The sequence below is a fragment of the Phyllostomus hastatus genome, unplaced genomic scaffold, assembly GCF_019186645.2.
Source record: "Phyllostomus hastatus isolate PE091 unplaced genomic scaffold, TTU_PhHast_1.1 phas_contig_34, whole genome shotgun sequence".
In the NCBI taxonomy this organism is placed as follows: domain Eukaryota; kingdom Metazoa; phylum Chordata; class Mammalia; order Chiroptera; family Phyllostomidae; genus Phyllostomus; species Phyllostomus hastatus.
The window spans coordinates 46,221,566-46,240,702 of NW_025333857.1; the positions used below are offsets into that span (position 1 = coordinate 46,221,566).

The window sequence follows — 19,137 nt, forward strand, 5'->3', positions numbered from 1 at the left end:
CTTTGCCATGAAAAATCCCCCCAAACACCTGCTCAAATTCACAGCCCAACCCTTGGCAGGAAGGGACTAGGCTCCCCACCTGGCAGTTCAGTGGACATGTGGCTTAATCCTTCCACCCTATCCCACAGCTTCTCCTGAAAACAAAAGGATTTCACATTACACCAGGGTCATTCTTGCTCATAGAGGACTGGCTCCCAAGACCTCATAGGACAAGAGGGTGGGAGTGAACATCCAAGGAAAACGATGATTTTCTCAACTTCATTTTTCAATCAGAGAGGACAGTTTCTGGTTTGCTAATAGCAAGTTTATTACATGATTAAAGTTCAAATAAAAAAATAATAACCAAAATCTCAGCAGAGAGGCTAGGGCCAGAGTTTGGGAGTGCTGCTTCTCTGTCCCCAGCCTCTTTGGCCAAGCCCAGCTCCATTAACTCAGCTTGACCCGATCAAGTTCCTCATTAAGACTTGCATCTGTGCCCTGGACATCTGTGCTGTTTCCACTGGAGACTGAGTCCTGGGTCCCTGGCACTGAGGCTTTGGTGAGGGCCCCATACACGCCCATGGCCTGAGGAGAGGAACAGAGAGAGCCATGAGGACATATGGTGGAAGGTGTAACACAACCCACCAATGGCTAAAAAGAAGGTGGGGCTGTGGTGAGTCAGCTTATTTTTCCTTTCTCCCTCTCTCAAACAGCAGTCTTATAAGCTTTGGAGTCAAGTTCCAGGAATTTTACAAAGTACCAGAGTGGGGGCACTCTCAGAATACTATACAGGTATTTGCAAAAAGTCTAAGGGCTTCCCAATTTCCAGGGGTGAGTGGGTATCTCATCCTTAGAGTTTCATTCTCTACATAGAATGAAGGGAGCTCTCGGTCTCAGAGCATTCTGAAAGCCTCTGTGGTGTATAAATGGTGATGGTGGGGGTAGGGTCTCAGTCTCTGGCATTGGTGCTTTGTGCCAAATCCTCAGGGCACTCTAACCTGAGCCACCATACTGGTGACATCGCCGGGGTTGGAGGGCAGCAGGATAGTGTTCGAGTCCTTAGCCAGTTTGGAGAACGCGCTGACATACTGCTCAGCCACGGTCAGCGAAGCTGCTGCATTTCCATTCTGTGGCCACAGGAGGGATAAAATCAGAGATCACAGACTTAGAGGAGTGGGTGGGGTGGGGTGGGATGGCAGAGTGGAGAGGAAAAGTCAGGTTCCTGGAAAGAGGATATACAGATCACAGTACAAGAGACCATGTGATCTGGCTCAATGGGACCCACAAAAGCAGTGATTTCTCCCAAGGGTAGATAAGAGAACCTCTTCCACTGTCAATTTCTGTCCCTCACTCCCACTCAAGAGTCTCTCACATGTTGTGTCAGAGCTGCAGCCAGGATGCGAATAGCTTCAGCTTTAGCCTTGGCCTTGGCCAGAACTGCACTGGCTTCACCTGGAAGAGACAGAATTTGACCCATGAGATCAGGGTACCCCCCAGCTCCTGTCCTAGCACCATCTCTCAAATACCCTGCTCCTCCCTCAGGTTCTGCTGACCTGCTGCCTGATTTATTTGTTCAGCCTTTTCTGCCTCAGAGGCCAGGATCTGTGCCTGCTTCTTCCCTTCTGCCACGTTGATGGCTGACTCTCGGGTCCCCTCAGACTCTAAAACTGTGGCCCGTTTCCGCCGCTCTGCCTCCACCTGGAAGGCCCCAGCAACCCCGATCAACAAGAAATCAGATTACTCTGATTTCTTCTTTTATACAGACCTGCAACTGTACCCATTACAATAGGGAAGGGAGTCCAGGCTCCCATGCAACTAGAGCATCGGAAGTCCTCCCTGGCCCCCACCTGCATCTGCATGGACTCCTTCACCCGGGGTGGTACATGGATATCCTTGATCTCATAACGGAGGCAGCGGATGCCCCAGCAGTCAGCTGCCTGGTTGATAGCATCCACAATGCTAGCATTCAGGGACTCCCGCTCCTAGAGGAAGACAGGTGTAGAAGAGGTGTAAGCCTCAATCCACATTCATCAGGGGTCTAAACTGAGAAGGGCCTATAACTGATCTTGACCCCCAGAAAAGACTGAAGAGTGTCAAGTCTGTGTCTTCAAACCCTAACTCTGATTCAGATCCCCTTACCCGGAAGACTTTGTCCAGAGAGAGTTTGCCAAGCTCTGATCTCATAGTTGTCTGGGCTAGCTGGGTGACAGCATACTCAGGGTCCTCCACACCATAGCTGGCCTGAAAGGAGTATGGATAGCGTAGGAAGCTTGGGTACAGAATTTTAGTGAGGAGAGCAACTCAGGAACTGAATAAGGCAGAAGACAGATACCTTGTAAGGATCCATGATGCGCAGGTAAAGGACTCCATCAATTTGCAGAGTTACATTGTCTGCAATGCAGGAGAAGAAGAGAAAGGGAGGAAGGTCAGGCCTCCAGGTCCCAATCAGCTCTTTCTTCTAAGCTCTGGATCTCCAGCAACCACATCCTAATGGCCTCAGAGCACCCAAGTCACCCTACACCCCTCACCAAGAGTCACAGCTGACTGCTCAGGCACGTTGATGACAATTTCCTTGAGACTCTGCACATATCGGATCCGGTCTAACACAGGGATGAGAATGTTCAAGCCCTGGGAAGAAGAGTCATGGGTATTCAGAAGGATGGAAGCTATAAGGTGGTAAAGTTAGTATCTAAGCTACACCTGCAGTGAGTAGGGAATCAATGTATGGAGCATGCCCAGAAAAAAAGAAGGCTGTGGGTGTCAATGGTAGGGAAGCCCAAGAGATTAGGGATGTGAGGCTGGGCCTCTGAATGGATGGGAGACTCAAGTGAATGGGAGCCAGCAAAGTATCTTTCTTCGTGCAGACTGATGGAGCTGAGAGTGGGTAGAGGAAAGTCCCAACAATGGGGAATGTGGGTTATAGGAAAAGGTGGGAACATGGGTACGACGGCCAGCAGCTTGGACCCTGCCAGGTTTGGCCCAGGGAGTTGCAAGTTAAAGGTAAGGGCAGGCCCCAGGAAGGTATCCTCATTACTCCCCGGCCCCGTGTAGTAAGGGAATCGGGAATTAGTCTGGCCCCAGGTGGGCAGAATAGGTTCTTACAGGCTCCAGGATCCGGTGAAATCGGCCCATTCGCTCCACCACCCAAGCCTCCTGTTGCGGCACAAACAGTACCACTGTGTTTCGGGGCAATCCTGAGGAGGCGCGGCGCGGAGCGCGGCCAGAAGCCGGCACGGAACCCTGAAGGAAAGACGCGGATTAGCAGAGATGCCAGCCGGAGGGCTCCCTCACCCCTCCAGGCGCCTGTCCCAGAGGCATCTTCCTAAACCCCGACCCTAGAAGATCCTCGGAGGGAGCCTCACGTGGGGACCATGACCTCTGACCCCAGTTCTCTACCATAATTTATAATCCCTCTCCTTCCCAGCTGAAGACCCCGGTCATCTCTGGCCCGACCCTTGGAAAAGAATGCCTTTCTCCTACCCTCAGCAACAGGGCCCCAGTGCCCCGCGCCGCGCGCGCCAGCATTTCCCACGGCCGCAGTGACCTCCGGAACCAACGAGACGCGGTGCAGAGCAGAGCGGCCGCTCCAGAAGTTCGGACCTAAGCCTTTCTTCCTCTTGTATTTTCACTCCCCCGGATGTACTTCCGGCGCCTCTTTTCTCCTTCCACTCGGTTCACACTCAGCCAATCAGCGTTAATTGGGAGAAGCGTGCCTCAAATTGTTCCCTGGGAAACGCGAACCATCCAGAGAGGGTCCAAGGGTGGAGCTTGTTCCGGTTCTTGCTGATCAAGCTCAAGATCCCTGACCTGGTGACCAAAATGGAGGCTATTTTCTGTGTGCTGATGGCCCAGAAACACCTCCCACAGAGTTCTTACCCCTCACGTGACAGACCAGTTTACCCTTCTGGGCTTATAACCACGCCCATCTGTCACCATAGCGACCAGGATCTTGGAACAGGGTACTCATGGTTGCCATAGTGACATTCTCCGGCAGTCCTGCTGTGTTATACCCAGCCCTCCCACTGAGGACTGACCCTATTCTCGTTGCCATGGTGACTGGGCCTAACATTGCCCAGTGATTGGACTGAGATTTCCCTCTTCCTTCTTTTTCCGAGGCACCATAGCTTTTTCCACCTCTTCCTAGTCAGGGTTTATCAGATCTGGTACCCTTGCATAGAGTGCAGCACAAAGCCCCAAAGTTCAGCCTTGTCTGGAGCCTATCACCCTACACATATCCCTGATGCTCTGGCACACCCTTTCAGAGACTTGCATTACCACTCTCATTTTACATATCTGTGCACCGAAGCTTCGAGGGGCTAACTCATTAACAGAACTGGTATAAGAATTCATGTCCACACAAAGTTCACCTTTTAGGGCTGAACCTTCCCGCCACCCAACCCCGTTATCTGAAAAGGGCAAGACCAGACTGTGAGACTCAGAAGGACTAAGACTTTATGGCCTCATACCCCTTTTCCGAAAGAAAAGCAGAGTTCCAGCTCCAATTTGGCCCTCCATCCCCAATCCCATGCTGTCCCCAACAGAAAAAGTAGGGCTTAGCTCAAGTTTCTGAACAAGAATTTATTTTCTTTCATTTTCTTTTTTTTTTCTAAAAAAAAAAAGTACCAGGTACATTTTTTTCCTGTGTGTGTTTTTTTTTTCAAGTTTCAGCAAATGCTTGTTCCCCTCAGCCCAGCCTCAGGAGTCAGGGCTAAGGCTGGGTCAGAGTCTGGAGTGGGATATGGGCAGTTGGGAACCACATGATTGAGTTTGAGGGGTGCCCCTCACCCCAGCTGAGGTAGGTGGGTCAGAGTCTGGCCAGGTAAGAGGAAGCGCCCCGGTCCTTGGCCCTGACTCTGTCCCCTGAACACCTTCCTCAGTCAGGACCTCAAAGCAAGGAGACACAAGCAGGAAAGGGACATCTGGAATCTGGAGCCCTAGATGAGGGGTGGTTAACCCCCATGTGTGTGCACATGCATGCACGCTCTCTTTCTCACGCACACAGCACACACACAAGCTTGTGTACATACACATACACACATATATAAGTTGGCTTTCAGAGAGGGGTCAGAGAGTAGGGGAATTGAAAAAAAATGGGAAGGACAGGAGAAGTTGAGTGTTTGGCTAGTGACTCAGTCCTTCTGGGATAACCTCTCTGTCCTCAGCTGAGGGAGGTCATTCTCCCTCAGCCCCCACATCGGCCTCTTCATCTCCTGAAGTTGGAGCGACATCTGAATGGAAAAGTAGGAGGACCAATGCTAATTGTCAGGTTTGGGAGGTTACCAAGGCAATCCAATCTGAATAAATTATAAATTAAAAATAAATAAAATAATAAATGGCCCCTGCCCAGGACAGGGAGGCAATGCTGGCATGACTTGCCTGGGAACTTGGGACAACTTCGGGGTAGCTATAGTTCCTCTCCACTACCTAAGCTGGCCTGGGAATTCCAAAGGAGGGAGCAGGCACGTGGAGAACCCAGAGTAGGGCAGACTGCGGTAAGGATCAGAAGCTTTAAATACCCAAATAATCAATTTGGGCATAAGCATGGCGAGGGCTTTAATTCAAGCTTGAAGGGTCTCTCGCCACCTCTCCACGTGTTTGTCCAGGATAGAGTAGGATGGGCTGGTCCTTGGCCCACATGGGTTTAGGGCACTGGCAATCAGGGCAAAGGTGAATAACGTGGATTGTGAGGGGCCTCAGTCACAGCCTGCAGTTCGTAGGGGAGCCCTGTGTCTAGTTCCAGGCTCCGGCGGGAAAAAAGCAGGCGGATATCTCCATGCAGGCTTAAGCGGCCTGAGCGGGAGCTCCGGAACCTGGGGGAGAATAGGGTGATCAAAATAAGAATCCAGATAGGAGAGAAGCAAGGAGAAATCCTATGCTGGGAAGGGACACCTGGGTTTGGGAAAGGATACCTGGGCCTTCCCAGCTGTCCCTGGGCTCTGTCCTCACCTGAGGTGCAGCAAGTAGCAGAGGAGGCGGTGGGTGGGGCTAGCATTTCCCTCCTCACCCACAGGCACCAAAAAGAGGCGATGGCGCAAGAAGGTCATGTGGGCAGCAGGCATGTCCGAGAAGTCAAAGGTCACAAGGAACATCTTCACCACAGTCTGGTTGGGGTTAAATAAGGTCTGGGGGCAGGACAGGCAAGGTTGGTAGGGCCTGGGGGTTGTTTTCCTCTCCCCACTCCCACTCTCCCTTAGGGAAAACTCACCACTTGGATGGTGCCCACCTTGGGCACGCTGTAACCCTTCCTCCCCAGGGGGTTCAGGTCCACGACGCCCTGGGAAGGCCATGGAGCCATCAGCCATGGTGGGCACTGGGAGAGCCCTGAATACTCATCCATCTCCACAGTCTCACTCTGGGACCTGGGCCCTATCCCCGACTAGAGTTCTCTCCACCACCTTGACTCTCTTCTAGGTGAGGAATACCTAAAGAATACCTCCTGTCCTTAATCCCTCATCCTCCTCCACAGCTGATTTTGGGTTGAAATCAGATCATACCAGAAAGGGGGCCGGGGCATTTTGCTCAGAAACATCAAAGAAGGTGACAGTGACAGGCAGCGTGACATGCTGAGGGCAGTAGGATCCGCTAGCTCCAATCTCTGCGGTGAAGCCCTCAATGTAGCCAGATGGTGCAAAGCGTCCTCGAAGTAATGATTCCTGAGGGGATGGGGGAAACACACTATGAAAGAGATTTTAAAGATTTTATTTATTTTTAGAGAGAGGGGAAGGGAGGGAGACAGAGAGGGAGAGAAACATCAATGTGTGGTTGCCTCTCAATGTGCCCCCTACTGGGGACCTGGCCTGCAACCCAGGCATGTGCCCTGACTGGGAATCCAACTGGCGACCCCTTTCATTCGCAGGCCAGCACTCAATCCACTGAGCCACACCAGCCAGGGCAAGATGCCAGAACTTTTTATCCATCCAAGTCACACTCCACCATCCCACTTCCCCAAGAACCCCCCAATCATGGAATTCAAGGGTAACTACCTCAAAGTTGCCCAACAGGGTACGGCTGATGGCAGGGGTAGGAACAGGGGAGGCACTGGGGGGGCTCAGCAGGTCTGGGCCCTTCCGGAGGCTTCGAAGGGAGCTCCTGGTAGAGCAGGGGATACACAGTGGGTTGGCTTCAGGTATTCTGGGATGCCTACTCATGTCCTTAGGGCCCACCCTTTATCATTACCCAGGGATCCTTGCCCTGGGGGTCCCCTACCCTGGGGTGAGAAAGAGGATTATAGACTTCTGTCCCCATTTTCCAGGGACAGGACAGAGAGAGAAGGCCACTTACAGCTTCAGGCGACGGGCACCTTTCAGCCTCCGCCCCATAGGACTGCAGTCTGTTGGGTCCTATGGAGAGGACAGGTTGGGGAAATATATTGGGTGGAGGCCAGGTATGTTTGAGGAAGCAGGGGCTCATCACAAGCTCTCATAGGAACATGCCCCCAGGACTTGATTGTTTCCCAAAGGGGGGATGTGGTGAGTTGGGCAGAAAAAGGGAAGGAGATTAAGAAGTACAAACTTCCTGTTATAAAATAAGTCACAGGGATATAATGTATAGCATAGGAAATAGAGTCAATAATATCATAATAACTACATACAGTGACAGATGGTCACTAGACTTACTGTCATGACTTTGTAAGGTACACAAATGTAGACTACCTCCTCTCCTGGCTTACCAGCGCAGGCTCCTTGGGCCCAGGCAGCAGGTGGCTCCAGAAGGGTGTGGCTTTGGCATCAGAACTGTTGGCAGCAGGAGGGTGACCCAGGGTTCCCCGGCGCCTCTGAGGGGCTGGCCCCTCATCCTCAGAGCTGACATCCAGGGCTTCTCCAGCAGGAAGCAGCCTTCGCTTGGTGGGGCAGGGGCCTGGAGGTCCAGGGCCAGGGGGTGTGTGCTCGGGACTGTGCCCATTGGCAGTGCCAGGGGACTCCCTAGGCCAGGGGCTGCCCCCATTGCCCACCCCAGCCACTGGGCTCTTACCCCCTATTTGTGCAAGACTGTGCAAATCAGTGTCAAGTGTGCGCAGCTGGCCTGGAGAGGCTCGCCCTGGGGACTCCCCCACGGACCCCTGTCCCCTTAGGTCTGGGGAAGCCCAGTCTCTGGTGTGCAAAGTATTGCAGGAAGCATTTGATGAGGGCCAAGGGGTAATCTGGGCCCCTGAAGTCCAAGGTGAGGTGGAGCTACCTCCCTGTTCTATAACACACAGGCCATGATGGCAAAAATGCTGACTGGCCACACCCAGCCCCAGCCCCTCTGGGCCCAATAGCCCCACAGTAGATGGTTCTTCAGGGTGTTGTCCCTCTCTGGCCCCAAGCCCAGGGCCTCTCTTCAGCTCCCGGGGACCCTCAGTAATTGGGGATGGCCGTTTCAGGGCCCTATGAGGCTCGGAGGCACCAGCTGGAGAGGAAAAGATGGATACCTGGTAGACCCCGGGGGATGTCGCCCCTCCTGCTGGGCTGTAGCCCATGAGCAGGCCACCCTGGAGGGCCCCCTGCCTGACTGCAGGCTGTGAAGGGCCAGCCTCTGGCTCTGAGGATGGAGATGGCTCCGCCTGCACGTGGCGCATGAAGTCCCCCCTTGGGTCAGGGGGGTCCCCCCTCACAGCCTTTATGCTGGGCCTGGGCTGGGGGGCCGGGGGACATCTGTGCAAGAGAAGAGAAGAAAAGGTGGTCAGAGGAAGCAGTGAATTTTCACCCTCTCAGCTGCGTGTCAGATCCTTCCCTGGCCTGAAGAGGCAATCTTGAAGGATTCATGGGGGTACAGGTGTCCAAATCCCCAGATGGATTAATGGAATATAGAGGCCCACTCCAGAGTTTCTGAGAGGGTCACGTTTAGCTCAGGTTTCTTACTGGACCTGCTTCCCCTCCCTTTCCTTGGCACTCACCCCGATGTAGAGGCCTAAAGCCTAGCTGAGTGTTCTCTCTTCCTGACTGATGCCGTGCTCTCCTAGCTTGCAGTCTGGTCCATGCCCGCTGCACTGGCAAGGTGACTGCCACCATTCCGTGCAGCTCCTGGGCTCAGCTGGACCCTGAGGAGAGAACAGACATAAGCCAGGATTCCCACATTCAACAGTAAGACTGCTCTCCAGTTGTGGGCTAATGAAATACATCCCAGGACATGCTTCCCGCTTATGGGGAGCTCTTCAGAAACAGAAGGGGCAATCTTGGGATTCAGGTCCCAGGAAGCAGAGCTGGGCTACCTAGGGAGTTGCAGAGAGGCAGGTCTTGGCTCACTGTAATAGGTCAACACCTTGGGCACTTGTGCCCTGAATGGGAGGGGGGGTGAGATAACCCAAGATCCAAGAGACCATACCAGCTAAGAGGTGGTCAGGGCAAGAATTCAGTTCTCCTAGTCAAGACCACCAAGTTGCACAGCTCATTCCCATATGTCTATCTCCAAAGAGACAAGTGCCACCCCAGAGCCCTGAGGGCAGAGGTCTTGCAGAAACTCACCCCCCATCAACACTCCTCAGTTGTACAAACCTCAGATCATCTCAAAGCAGGGCCCTCCATCCTTAACTCTACTAATTGACCCAGCAGTCTCTCCCTTTAATAAGAGACAACAAATCTAACCATAAACAAGTGTGTGTGAGGGGGGTGGTACTGCCAGAAGGCCCTCCTCTTTCCCCAGGCCCTGCAAACTAGAGATAAGGGAGTGGCAGTCAGGGAGCTGGAAGCAACCAGAGGTACCCTTCAACTCCTCCCAGACACATCCAGCACATACCAACACTCAAAAATCCACCCACTATTTTTTTTGCCAGAACACAAGATGGTCTTCACCAACTAGTCCGCCCTCAGGGAGTACATACTGGGTAAGTGGAACATCAAATTGAAGAACATTTTCCTTCATGGAAGGAAATACTTCTCTTTTGGGCAATAGCCTTTGCTGCCTGACATCCACAATGCCCTTTCCACTTCAAGAAATGCCTCCTGGCCCTGGCTGGTGTGGCTCAGTTGGTTGGAGCATCCTCCCGTAAACTGAAGGGTCACAGGTTTGATTCCTGGTTGGGGCACATGCCTGGGTTGCAGCTTTGGTCCCCAGTTGGGGTACATGATTAGCAGGGGACAGCTGATCTCTTTCTCTCCGTCTCTCACTCCCTCTCTTTCTCTCTCTAAAATCAATGGGCATATCCTCAGGTGAGGATAAAGAAAAAAAAGAAAAGAAAGACATCCTCCTTTGTCTACCCAATACCTACCCTTCCTCATTGACCAGGCCAAATGTCATTCCCTCCAGAAAGCTTATTCTGGCCACCCAGACCAGATATCTCTTTCTCCCCTCTGAGACCTAACCTATGGCAGTGTCACTACTTCCTGTAACCCAATGACAGTTCTGCTCATTTTGTGGGTAAAACATCTCCTAGACTGACCAGAGTTCTTGAGGAGAGGTCTGTGCCCCACTACTGTGTCCAACTCCAAGCACAAGGGTAAGCACATAGCAGGGCTCAAAAAAGTAGAATGTAAGCCTCAGAGATCTGGGCAGCAGTCCTGACAATGCAGAGAAAAAACTTCAACAGTGAGAGAAGCAGAGAGATTAATTGTATAGAGAGAATAAGAATCAGCAACAGAGGTGAGAGTTAGCTGTGCAAAGGGAAAGGGGAGATTTGCACCCAGGGACTGAAACGTTCTCCTACACTAAGTTCCCATCATTGCACCCCACACTATCCTAGTTCATCAAGTTCTCATTAGAACTGGGATCCCTGAGAAAATTCTGGCTCCCTGTGGTGGGTGAGGTGGCAGGAAAGGGCAGAACGCCAATGGCAGTGTTGTCACAGGGTACAACCTGTACTCTTTCTACCCCTCCTTTCCTCTACCCAAGCCATTCAGACTCAGGAAGGGCCTTTTCCTGAGTACTTCCACCTCCATGTCATCCCAGTTGGCTTCTCGAGCCCTTGCCCTGGGGAAGCCAGGTGATGACATGATGCCCTATTTGACCCTAACATGTCTGGCACCTGCTCATTACCCCAGAGCCCTCTCAGTCCCTGACCTGTGGATGAGAAGCTCTAAGACTCACTTCCCTGCCACCCAGCCAGTCTGGCTCTAGACCACGGCTTTAAGCTGACTCATGGGGCAGGACTGTGGGGGAAGGGTAGGCCAAACCTCCTCTCTGTGCAGGGGGTGGGCAGCAGCTGGCATCAAACAGCTGTGCCAGGCTTTGACTGGCAAAGACTACAGCTCCCAACATGCCAAGGGAGCAAGGCCAGCAAAAACAACAAGTCCCAGAATACCATGGGGTCTGTACCCTCAGACACCTGCTAGGCCTGGGAGGTAGGGTAAGTGGGTGTTGATATAGGCACAAGCTCCCAGGCTCACTCTCTCTTTTCCTTCAATATTAAAGATATCCATTCCTACTCTAATCAAGGAGGGTGGCAGGAAGGAGAATTCCTCTCCATGTGCTTACCACCTTCATCCTGTTCAGAGAGAACTGCTGCCAGCTGCTCTATATTTTGTCCCTACACACATACACACAAACTAGGGGGCTTGTTTCCATAAACCACCACTGAGAGTAGGAAGGTCAGCCTCTGCTTTCTCACCATCCTCTTGGCCACTGGACTAGAGCCCTACACCCTCAGTGGAAAGGGAGCAGATCTCAGCACCTCCTCCAAACTGAACCTGGCAGGCTCACCCTGGTTCCTGGATTCCTTGTTCTAGACATACTCCACCCCCACCCCCTGCTTAGCCTACCAGGTCCTTTCTCAACCCTCTCCTCCCCACAGCCTGGGACAGGCCCCATTCCCTACTGGAGCTTCGTAGATTTGCTCTTTCCCCCTAGAAGACACTCACCCCGCTCCCAAATTGGCTCCGCAACGGCGGTCGCTGCTCCAGGCCCCTCCGTCCCGTCCCTCCCTTCGAATCCCCAATCCTCCCCGACACGGCCCCCAACCCAGACAAAGGGTGGCTCAGGCTGAGCTCTGCTCTGCTAGGCTCTTTTCTGTTCAGCTTCGTGTGCAACACTAGCGGGCCCTGGCGCCCACAGCCCCCCAGCCGCTGCTGCGCCCCTCCCCGCGACTGTCCCTCCCCGTGGCCGCCCCGGCTCCGTGCTGCCGACTCTGCTGCCCCTCTGACTCACAGGCCATTTCCTACCAGCTGATGGGGCTGCCCGCCCCGCCCAGCGTCCCAACACCCCAACCTCAGCAGACTGGCCGCCACGCCCCCCTCAGACCACGCCCTCCATGGCAGTGACCAAGCTCATTGGTCCATAGGAGGCCAGCCTCCCACGACCTCAAGTGTAAGGCACGCCCCCTCCAAGAGATGTAAGCTCATTGGCTCACAAGGGGGCAGGCCTACCCAGAGTGGCCCCTCCCACCTCCTTAACCCCACGTCTGCCTTAGCCCAAAGCATCTTTCTCCCCAGCAATTTAACCCTTTCCATGGCGTAGACTTCCCACTTCTCCCTCCGCCCTTGCTCTCCCCCTTCCCCTTCTGAGGCAGGTTAATAAGATGCCCTAGGGCTTTCATAGACACAGCTGGACAACCTCCAAAACCCACCTGCTCTTCCCACACCAGACCCCAAATATCCCCATGTCCATTCACCTTTCCTTGCTTTGCAAACCAGAGCTCCAGAGAACAGAGAACTGTTGGAGCCTAGGAAGTTTCCTTCTTGTCAGAAGAGATGAAAAACTCCTGAAGTGGGATACTATCTCCTTCCATTGAGAAATGGTATTCTTTCTTCTCTTAGTCTATATTGATGTTCTTTTGCCTTCATTAGAGGGGCCCCAAGAACTCATGAGACAGGGATACATTTTAATTCGGATATCTAAACATCATTCTCTGTGTCTCTGAGCTCCCATTCTGCGATTAGGTGGCTTCATCCTTTCTGTCAGTTCTTTCTATTCTAGGCCTCTGTTCAAGGAGAGGCAGAACACCCATGGGAAGTGGGATAGGAAGGCTTCTGCCCAGAGTGGGGGAAATATACCCAACTCTTATGACGGAGCTCACCCCTATGACTCACGGCTCCCTCGAAACTCCCCACCCTCCCCCTGAGTCACTGGGCCCCAGGCCCAGCCCAGACTCAGCCAAAAATGAAGTGGCAGCAAAACCAGGATTCCTAATTCTTGTCCTCCTAGTCTTAAAATGACCAGAATGGAAACCTCTATAAGGATTAGGCATTAAAAGAAACATTTCAGAGGGGCTGCTCTTGGGGAAAGCTAAGAAAATAGACAGCACTGTCTACCTTTCTGTCTGCAATTTTCAGTAAGTCAAACAATTTGGAACTTAGGAGGCTTTTGCTCCCAGTCTTCCACAGAAGCAGGAGGTGAATACAGAATCAGAAGAGGGAGGCCCTGGAGAATTAACATCAACCAGGGCATCTGCCTGGTTGTGCCTACAGAAGGCGGGGTGGGGGGGAGGTGTGAAATCTGATCTTCTATAGTTCAAAGGCCACAGAAGGCCCAAGGTCCTTGTTTCTACCTTGCCTGTCCTGTGGGCCCCAAGAACCCTGTGGTTGTCACTGGACAGTAAAGAGTTTTCCCTCCCCCTACTTCCTCCTTGTGCCCTAGGCTTAGGAAGGACAAGCAAGTTAGTTAGTTCCTCTACCTTCTCCTCACCTCAGACCAAGGAAAAACCCTGAAAAAGAACCCAGTTGCTGTGGATTGACTTCCTTGCTAGTTCCCTAATGGTAAGAAAAGGAGTAAAGAAATTTTCAACACCCTGGACAAAATTGCAGAGTACCAATGTATCTAGATGGCTTAGTATAAGCTCTCTGGTAGACACAGAACACTATAGAGAAGGAATAATACTTTGGTGACCCTAACTTGTTGTCCCTTAGTGCCACTACCATAGGCCCAGACCTTGGTAACTTGTAAAGGTCAGGGGGCAATAGTTCAGAGAGAAAGATCAAAGAAGTTCTAAGCCTCAGTGTGCCCTAGAAAGACAGCATGGTATAATCAAGGGCCTTACCTAGCTGCCCTAACTCTTACCCTGTTTATTTTTTTATAGCCATTATCAACAGCTGACCCTGTTCTCCTCACAACACACACACACACACACACACACACACACACACTTTTCTTTCTCCCCCTATTAAAATGGAAACTCCACTGAGAGCAACAACTTTGTTTTTTTCATGCTGATATTCCCATAATCAACACAAGTTCCTGGCACATAATAGGTGCTCAATACACATTGGCTGAAGGAAGCAACTAGCCCTGGGCTAAGTGAACAGCAATCAGGAGATCTGGGTCCTAACTCCTGTTACTATGAGACTGGGAGAAAATCAGTCTCTTTGGTGGTAAATTTCCAAATCTGTAAAATGAGGGGTTTGCATCAATGATAACCACTGAGGACCTCTAGAATTATACTGCTATAGTTCTAACAGATATCGTTCATGCATATCCATTTTCAGAAGATGGATCCAAGCATCTGAATGCCCTGCAGCTTGTACTGAATGAGAAAGGCTCTATACACTACAGCCTAAGCACAAAAAACTAATGCCCTTTCTCTTCATGCCCCACCTACTCACACAAATGCCTCAATACCGAGGAAGCTGGAGTGAGTCTGCCCTAGGCCCGCCTCTCTGACAGTCTGGGAAGCTGTGTTGCTATAGCAATCAGCTCCTCCTCAAAAGGCATCAGCCTGCCCTCCTTTACCCCACCCTATCCCACCGCTTTGTCTGGCCTCAGAGCCCCCTCCCTCCCTAGCCAGTCTCTCAGCCAGCGGAGACTGGCTTGGGGCCCCTTTCAGCAACACTGTCACACTCATTCAGCCAATGTGTGGAAGACAGGCCTTTCCCACCCTCTCCTAGTCAGCTCAGAAGCAAAAAGAACTCTGGCACGATATCAAGTCCCCTCAGGGAACCAGAGGAGCCCCCAAAAGGACTAGGCTCTAGTCTCAGTGCTGATGGTCAGCTTCCAAGCCATTCTACCTTCCTCTTCCAATTGAAGCTGGAACCTCACATCCCTTCCCTACTTCAGCTGATAATCACTGCCCACCTCTCGAAACATAGGGCCCTAGGGCTCCTCACCCAGAACAAGGAAAAAGGTGGGGAAAATCAGTTTCTGGCAAGTGGTAAAAATATGACTACCAGTCACCTGGGGGTCTGTTGGGAGAGACCTTGATAGTAGTGGTGGGTGGGGTCTGAGCCTTGCTGCTGGTTAGTAGGGTCTCTGGACATTGAGTACAAAGTCTGGGGCAGGGCACAGCTCCTAGGGCAAGGACCAGGCCAGGCCCCAGGGCGAGGAAGGAAGTGGGAAATGAGCACACCCAGAGCATAAGGGCAGGGCAAAGGGGTGGGGGAGGGGGAAGACAGGGACCAAGGCAATCTTCTGGGAGGAAGAGGAACTAGAGTGGGGGGGTTAACAGAACCAAAAGGGGGAAGGGCCCCAGAGACACCAGCTAGAAGAAAGCCCAGTCTCAGCCAGGCAGATCTAAGACAGACTGAGGAGACAGTCCTACTACACAAACCCTGGTGGCAAGAAGGGCCTGGCTCCTCTAGCAGTGCTGAGGCAGAAGGTGGAGTTAGCAGTTCAGGAGCCAGGAGCAGTACAAGACTGGCTTCTTCACCCCACTAATTTCATCACCTTCACTTCTAGAATACAGTACACAAACATCTTCCTGGAGTCTCGACAATGCCCCCAGACTATTACTTTCTCAAAACACTAGGAGTTCTCCCCCATCAATTGGGGCCTACAAATCCGTCCCCTCATACAGTGCCCATAGCCCTGTACCTTCTTTTTCCAGTCCCTCCGTCGCTCCCACACTGTGGACCACCAGCCCTTCATCACACAGCACCACGTTCCCCCAAAGTGCCTTCAGATTCCCTCCCCCTCAAGTATCGCTTCCAACCCTCCACATCAGAGACCTCACCCCTTCAATTAGTACCTTCCACCCCTACAAAGCACTCCCGCCCCTCCCCCACAAAAGCCTCTGAAGAGTGCACCTCCTTGCCCACATATTGAGCTCCCAACTCCTCCCCCAACTGTCTTCCTCCTCCCCCCGCAGTCTACACGTCCTCTCCTTCCCTAACGTGTCCCCCACATCTTCATGTCTGCGCAAGCGCACCCCTGTCCTTGTCCCTTCATCCACCCGCAACCCGCCCCACACCTGTAGTTCCGTGAATTCCGTTGCACCTGGGGAGGTAGTGGACTGGTGCAGTACCAAGCGGCCCTAGCAGCAGCCTCCGCCAGCAAACCTCGCCCCTTAGGTCCGAGCCCCGCCCCCGCAACTCCCGGACCCACCCTTTCCCTTGTCCCACCTCCCACCTTCCCCCGGGTTCGTCCCCTTTCTTAGTTTCTTAAATTCCTCGGGGTCCTCCCTTGTAACCCAGACCACGCCCCCTGGTGCCCCGCCCCCTCTCGTCTTTTCAGCGTCTCCCCAGGATCTTCAGCTTGTCCCTGGCCCCACCCCTGATCCGTGCTCCGTTTTGGTCTCTCCGCCTTTCACTAGGACCCGCCCCCTAGAATTCCAGCCTGGCAGAACCCGTGCCAGGCCCCGTTCCAACACTAGACCCATCTTAGAGCCTCTCCACCCGCCTCCCTATTCTCAGGCGGGCCTCACCCAGGCGCTCGCGATCCAGCCCGGATCCGCTGGCTCTGATTGGCCGCTGCGGCCCCAATGGATGGCAGGGGAGACAAAGTGATTGCTATAGGTCGCCTGAGGGCCCACCCCGGCCACGTGCGGCTTCTGTGATGACAGGTCTGGAGGGGCGGGGCCTTAACCCGAGGGATGTGAGCCTGGGCTGGTCAGTTCACAGAGGGGGAGGGGGCGGGGGGCCGGAGCCCAAGCCAGAGCGCTAACCTGAGGTCCCCGAGCCTTACCCGGGCTCTCCCCAGACTTTCGCGTTGGTGTGAGCTGCATGCGGAACTTGAACCTCCTTGTGGGATGTCTGGGTTAGCAACCGCATTTGCCCCAGTGGGGGAGGTATGCGATGTTTGCCGAGTAGTATGCAAGGAGTTTCGGGGGTGTGTGAAAATCTGGGCGGTGGGGTCTCAGGTTTGTGAGGCTGACAAGTTTCTGAAGTTCTGGGAGTTGGGAGGTCAGATCTGTGCCTGGGAGGTCAGAATTTTGGGAGCCTAAGTCTTAATACGGAGATAGGAGAGCCTGAAAGTTCTCAAGAAAAGTAAGGCCTTTGCCTTGAACGAAGGTCGAGTGACCTTTGTAACACTTATAGACGTTCTGTAACTTAATTAACGTTTTGAGTCTTCTCTCCAATTTCCCCACTCTCCACTAGTTCCTCAGCTACAGCAGGGGAGGTCAACGCTTACTAGTTACCGGTAGATGGCAGCACAAGACCCTTGCAGAACTGAGTAGCCCTAAGCCCAGAGCCTAAGGGGTCTGTCTCTCTGAGGAGCGTGAGGTATGGAAGGCTTGCTTTATGGTAGGTCAGACCTGATCAAATCTAGGATTCTTTAGGTCTCCGTGACTTTCTGTGAGTAGTTACCTTAAGCTGGCTTACTGAATATTAATGGTGTGGTAGGGGGAAACTATTTTTTTCTCTGCCCTCAAGAACTTGTTTTAGTCATACAAATAACTATATGATCCTAAAGAGAGGAAAGTTGGGAGGGTATTGTGGGAATAGCACAGGGTTTGAGGACATTTGGGTTGGTCTTGAGCTCTGGGTATTGGGTACTAGCTGTATGAATTTGTAAATTGACTTTTTAAGAAATAAACTTTCAATGCTTCTTGGCCTTTTGGCTAAGATCAAGTGAAGAAATAAACTTTTAATTTCAGAACATTTTTTATTTACAGAAAATTTGTGACTATGGTACATTTTCCATATACCCCGTACCTAATTCCCTTTATCATTAACATCTTACATTGGTGTGGTTCATTTGTTACAATTAATGAACCAATATTGATACATTAACTAAAGCCCATACTTTATTCAGATTTCCTTAGTTATTACTTTATGTCCTTTTTTCTGTTCCAGGATCCCATCCAGGATAGCATTTGCATTTAGTTGTCATGTCTCCTTAAGCTCCTCTTGGCTGTGACAGTTTTTCAGATTTCCTTGTTTTTGATGACTTTGACAGTTTTGTGACACTGGTCAGGTATTTTGTAGAATGTTCTTCAGTGGGGATTTTTCTGATGTTTTTCTCATGATTAGACTGGGGTTATACATTTTGGAAAGGAATACCACAGAAATATAATGTCAGTTTCATCACATCATTTCAACCCATGTGTATGTATATGTGGTATGTTTACATATACAATACTGGCATTATATTGTATATTTGTATTATATCTTTTTAAAAAATTAATGGATTCTAAACATTCTCTGAACCTTTATTATTCAACACAATTACAAGAATTTCTTTATGACCTCTTTAGGCATATAGGAAGTTATAAAGAATACTCCAACAAACACACACATTATTCCCATACAGTTTTATCAAATCTTAATATTTTACCACATTTACTTCAATTTTCTTTTAAGGAAATTAACACTTCAGATAAAGTTGAGGCTTTTATACACTTCTTAATCTCATTCCCTTCTCTCCCTCTTTCTTTACCTTCTCTGCCCAGAAGTAACCACTATCCTAAATTGGTGTTTATCTTTCCTTTGCATTTTAAAAATAAATTTTTCCACTGAGGTACATGTATTTCTATTGGGCAGTTACTAGCAGTAGAACTGCTGAGTCATAGGGCATGCATATGTTCAGCTTTAGTAGATACTCCCTGTATATTTTCCAAAGAGATTGTAACAGTTCACATTCCCACAACAGTATGAGTGTATGAGAGATCTAGTTTCTCCACTTTCTTGTCAACTCTTGATGTTGTCAATCTTTTTAATTTCAGCTATTCTTGTGTACATGTAGTGGTACCACACTGCAGCTTTTGTTTGCATTTTCATGATAGCTAGTCAAGTGCAGGTACCTTTTCATGTCTATTGGTTATCTTCTTTTGTGACCTGTCTGATGAACACATTGGCCCATCTTTCCATATGATTGTCTTTTTGCTATTTGTAGTTTTTTGTGTTTTCTGGATATGATTCTTTTGTTAGAGAAATCTAATGCAAATACCTTTTCCTACTCTGTAGTTTACCTTTTTATTCTCTTTGTTCTCTTAAAGCCTTTCAGTGTACAGAAGTTCTTAATTTTAATATAGTCCAGTTTATCTTTTTATAATTTTTAAAATTTAATCTTTATTGTATTTTTTCTATTACCATTTAGTCCCCTTATACCCATCTCCCTCCAGCAGTCACCACACTTTCATAATGTTGACTTAAAAATAAA

The 19,137-nt window shown here is 51.0% G+C and overlaps 2 protein-coding genes across 7 annotated transcripts; both read right to left on the bottom strand.

Annotated features, from left to right (window-relative positions):
- Window positions 1-282: 282 nt before the first annotated feature.
- Window positions 283-3,787, bottom strand: STOML2 (stomatin like 2). The gene is made up of 10 exons (XM_045840512.1): window positions 3,460-3,787; window positions 3,082-3,219; window positions 2,508-2,607; window positions 2,312-2,370; window positions 2,119-2,220; window positions 1,827-1,961; window positions 1,533-1,677; window positions 1,352-1,431; window positions 978-1,106; window positions 283-564 (listed from the first exon to the last, which is right to left on the bottom strand). Exons 1-10 carry the CDS (start codon window positions 3,502-3,504, stop codon window positions 427-429), a joined length of 1,071 nt encoding a protein of 356 aa, XP_045696468.1. The 5' UTR covers window positions 3,505-3,787; the 3' UTR covers window positions 283-426.
- Window positions 3,788-4,537: 750 nt separating this feature from the next.
- FAM214B (family with sequence similarity 214 member B) lies at window positions 4,538-16,504 on the bottom strand. 6 transcript variants are annotated; one of them, XM_045840964.1, is made up of 9 exons: window positions 16,460-16,504; window positions 8,855-8,998; window positions 7,649-8,612; window positions 7,261-7,319; window positions 6,963-7,068; window positions 6,474-6,632; window positions 6,185-6,253; window positions 5,926-6,101; window positions 4,538-5,789 (listed from the first exon to the last, which is right to left on the bottom strand). In XM_045840964.1, the coding sequence occupies exons 3-9, from the start codon at window positions 8,534-8,536 to the stop codon at window positions 5,636-5,638; spliced, it is 1,611 nt and encodes a 536-aa protein (XP_045696920.1). In that variant the 5' UTR covers window positions 8,537-8,612; window positions 8,855-8,998; window positions 16,460-16,504; the 3' UTR covers window positions 4,538-5,635. The 6 variants fall into 6 exon arrangements, with proteins under 6 accessions (XP_045696920.1, XP_045696918.1, XP_045696921.1 ...); XM_045840962.1 differs by lacking the exon at window positions 16,460-16,504 and adding an exon at window positions 16,007-16,117; XM_045840965.1 differs by lacking the exon at window positions 16,460-16,504 and adding an exon at window positions 16,033-16,057.
- Window positions 16,505-19,137: the final 2,633 nt, after the last annotated feature.

What these genes read in the sequence shown, in the direction of transcription:
- STOML2 (XM_045840512.1), bottom strand. Translation starts at nt 3,504, where the DNA reads ATGCTGGCGCGCGCGGCGCGGGGCACTGGGGCCCTGTTGCTGAGG. An exon ending in AGGAGTCCATGCAGATGCAG is followed by an intron (nt 1,678 to 1,826) that starts GTGGGGGCCAGG and finishes GGGGCCTTCCAG; the next exon opens with GTGGAGGCAGAGCGGCGGAA. An exon ending in CTGCAGCTCTGACACAACAT is followed by an intron (nt 1,107 to 1,351) that starts GTGAGAGACTCT and finishes CTGTGGCCACAG; the next exon opens with AATGGAAATGCAGCAGCTTC.
- FAM214B (XM_045840964.1), bottom strand. Translation starts at nt 8,536, where the DNA reads ATGCGCCACGTGCAGGCGGAGCCATCTCCATCCTCAGAGCCAGAGGCT. An exon ending in CCCTGTTGGGCAACTTTGAG is followed by an intron (nt 6,633 to 6,962) that starts GTAGTTACCCTT and finishes CCATCCCCTCAG; the next exon opens with GAATCATTACTTCGAGGACG. An exon ending in TGCTACTTGCTGCACCTCAG is followed by an intron (nt 5,790 to 5,925) that starts GTGAGGACAGAG and finishes ATTCTCCCCCAG; the next exon opens with GTTCCGGAGCTCCCGCTCAG.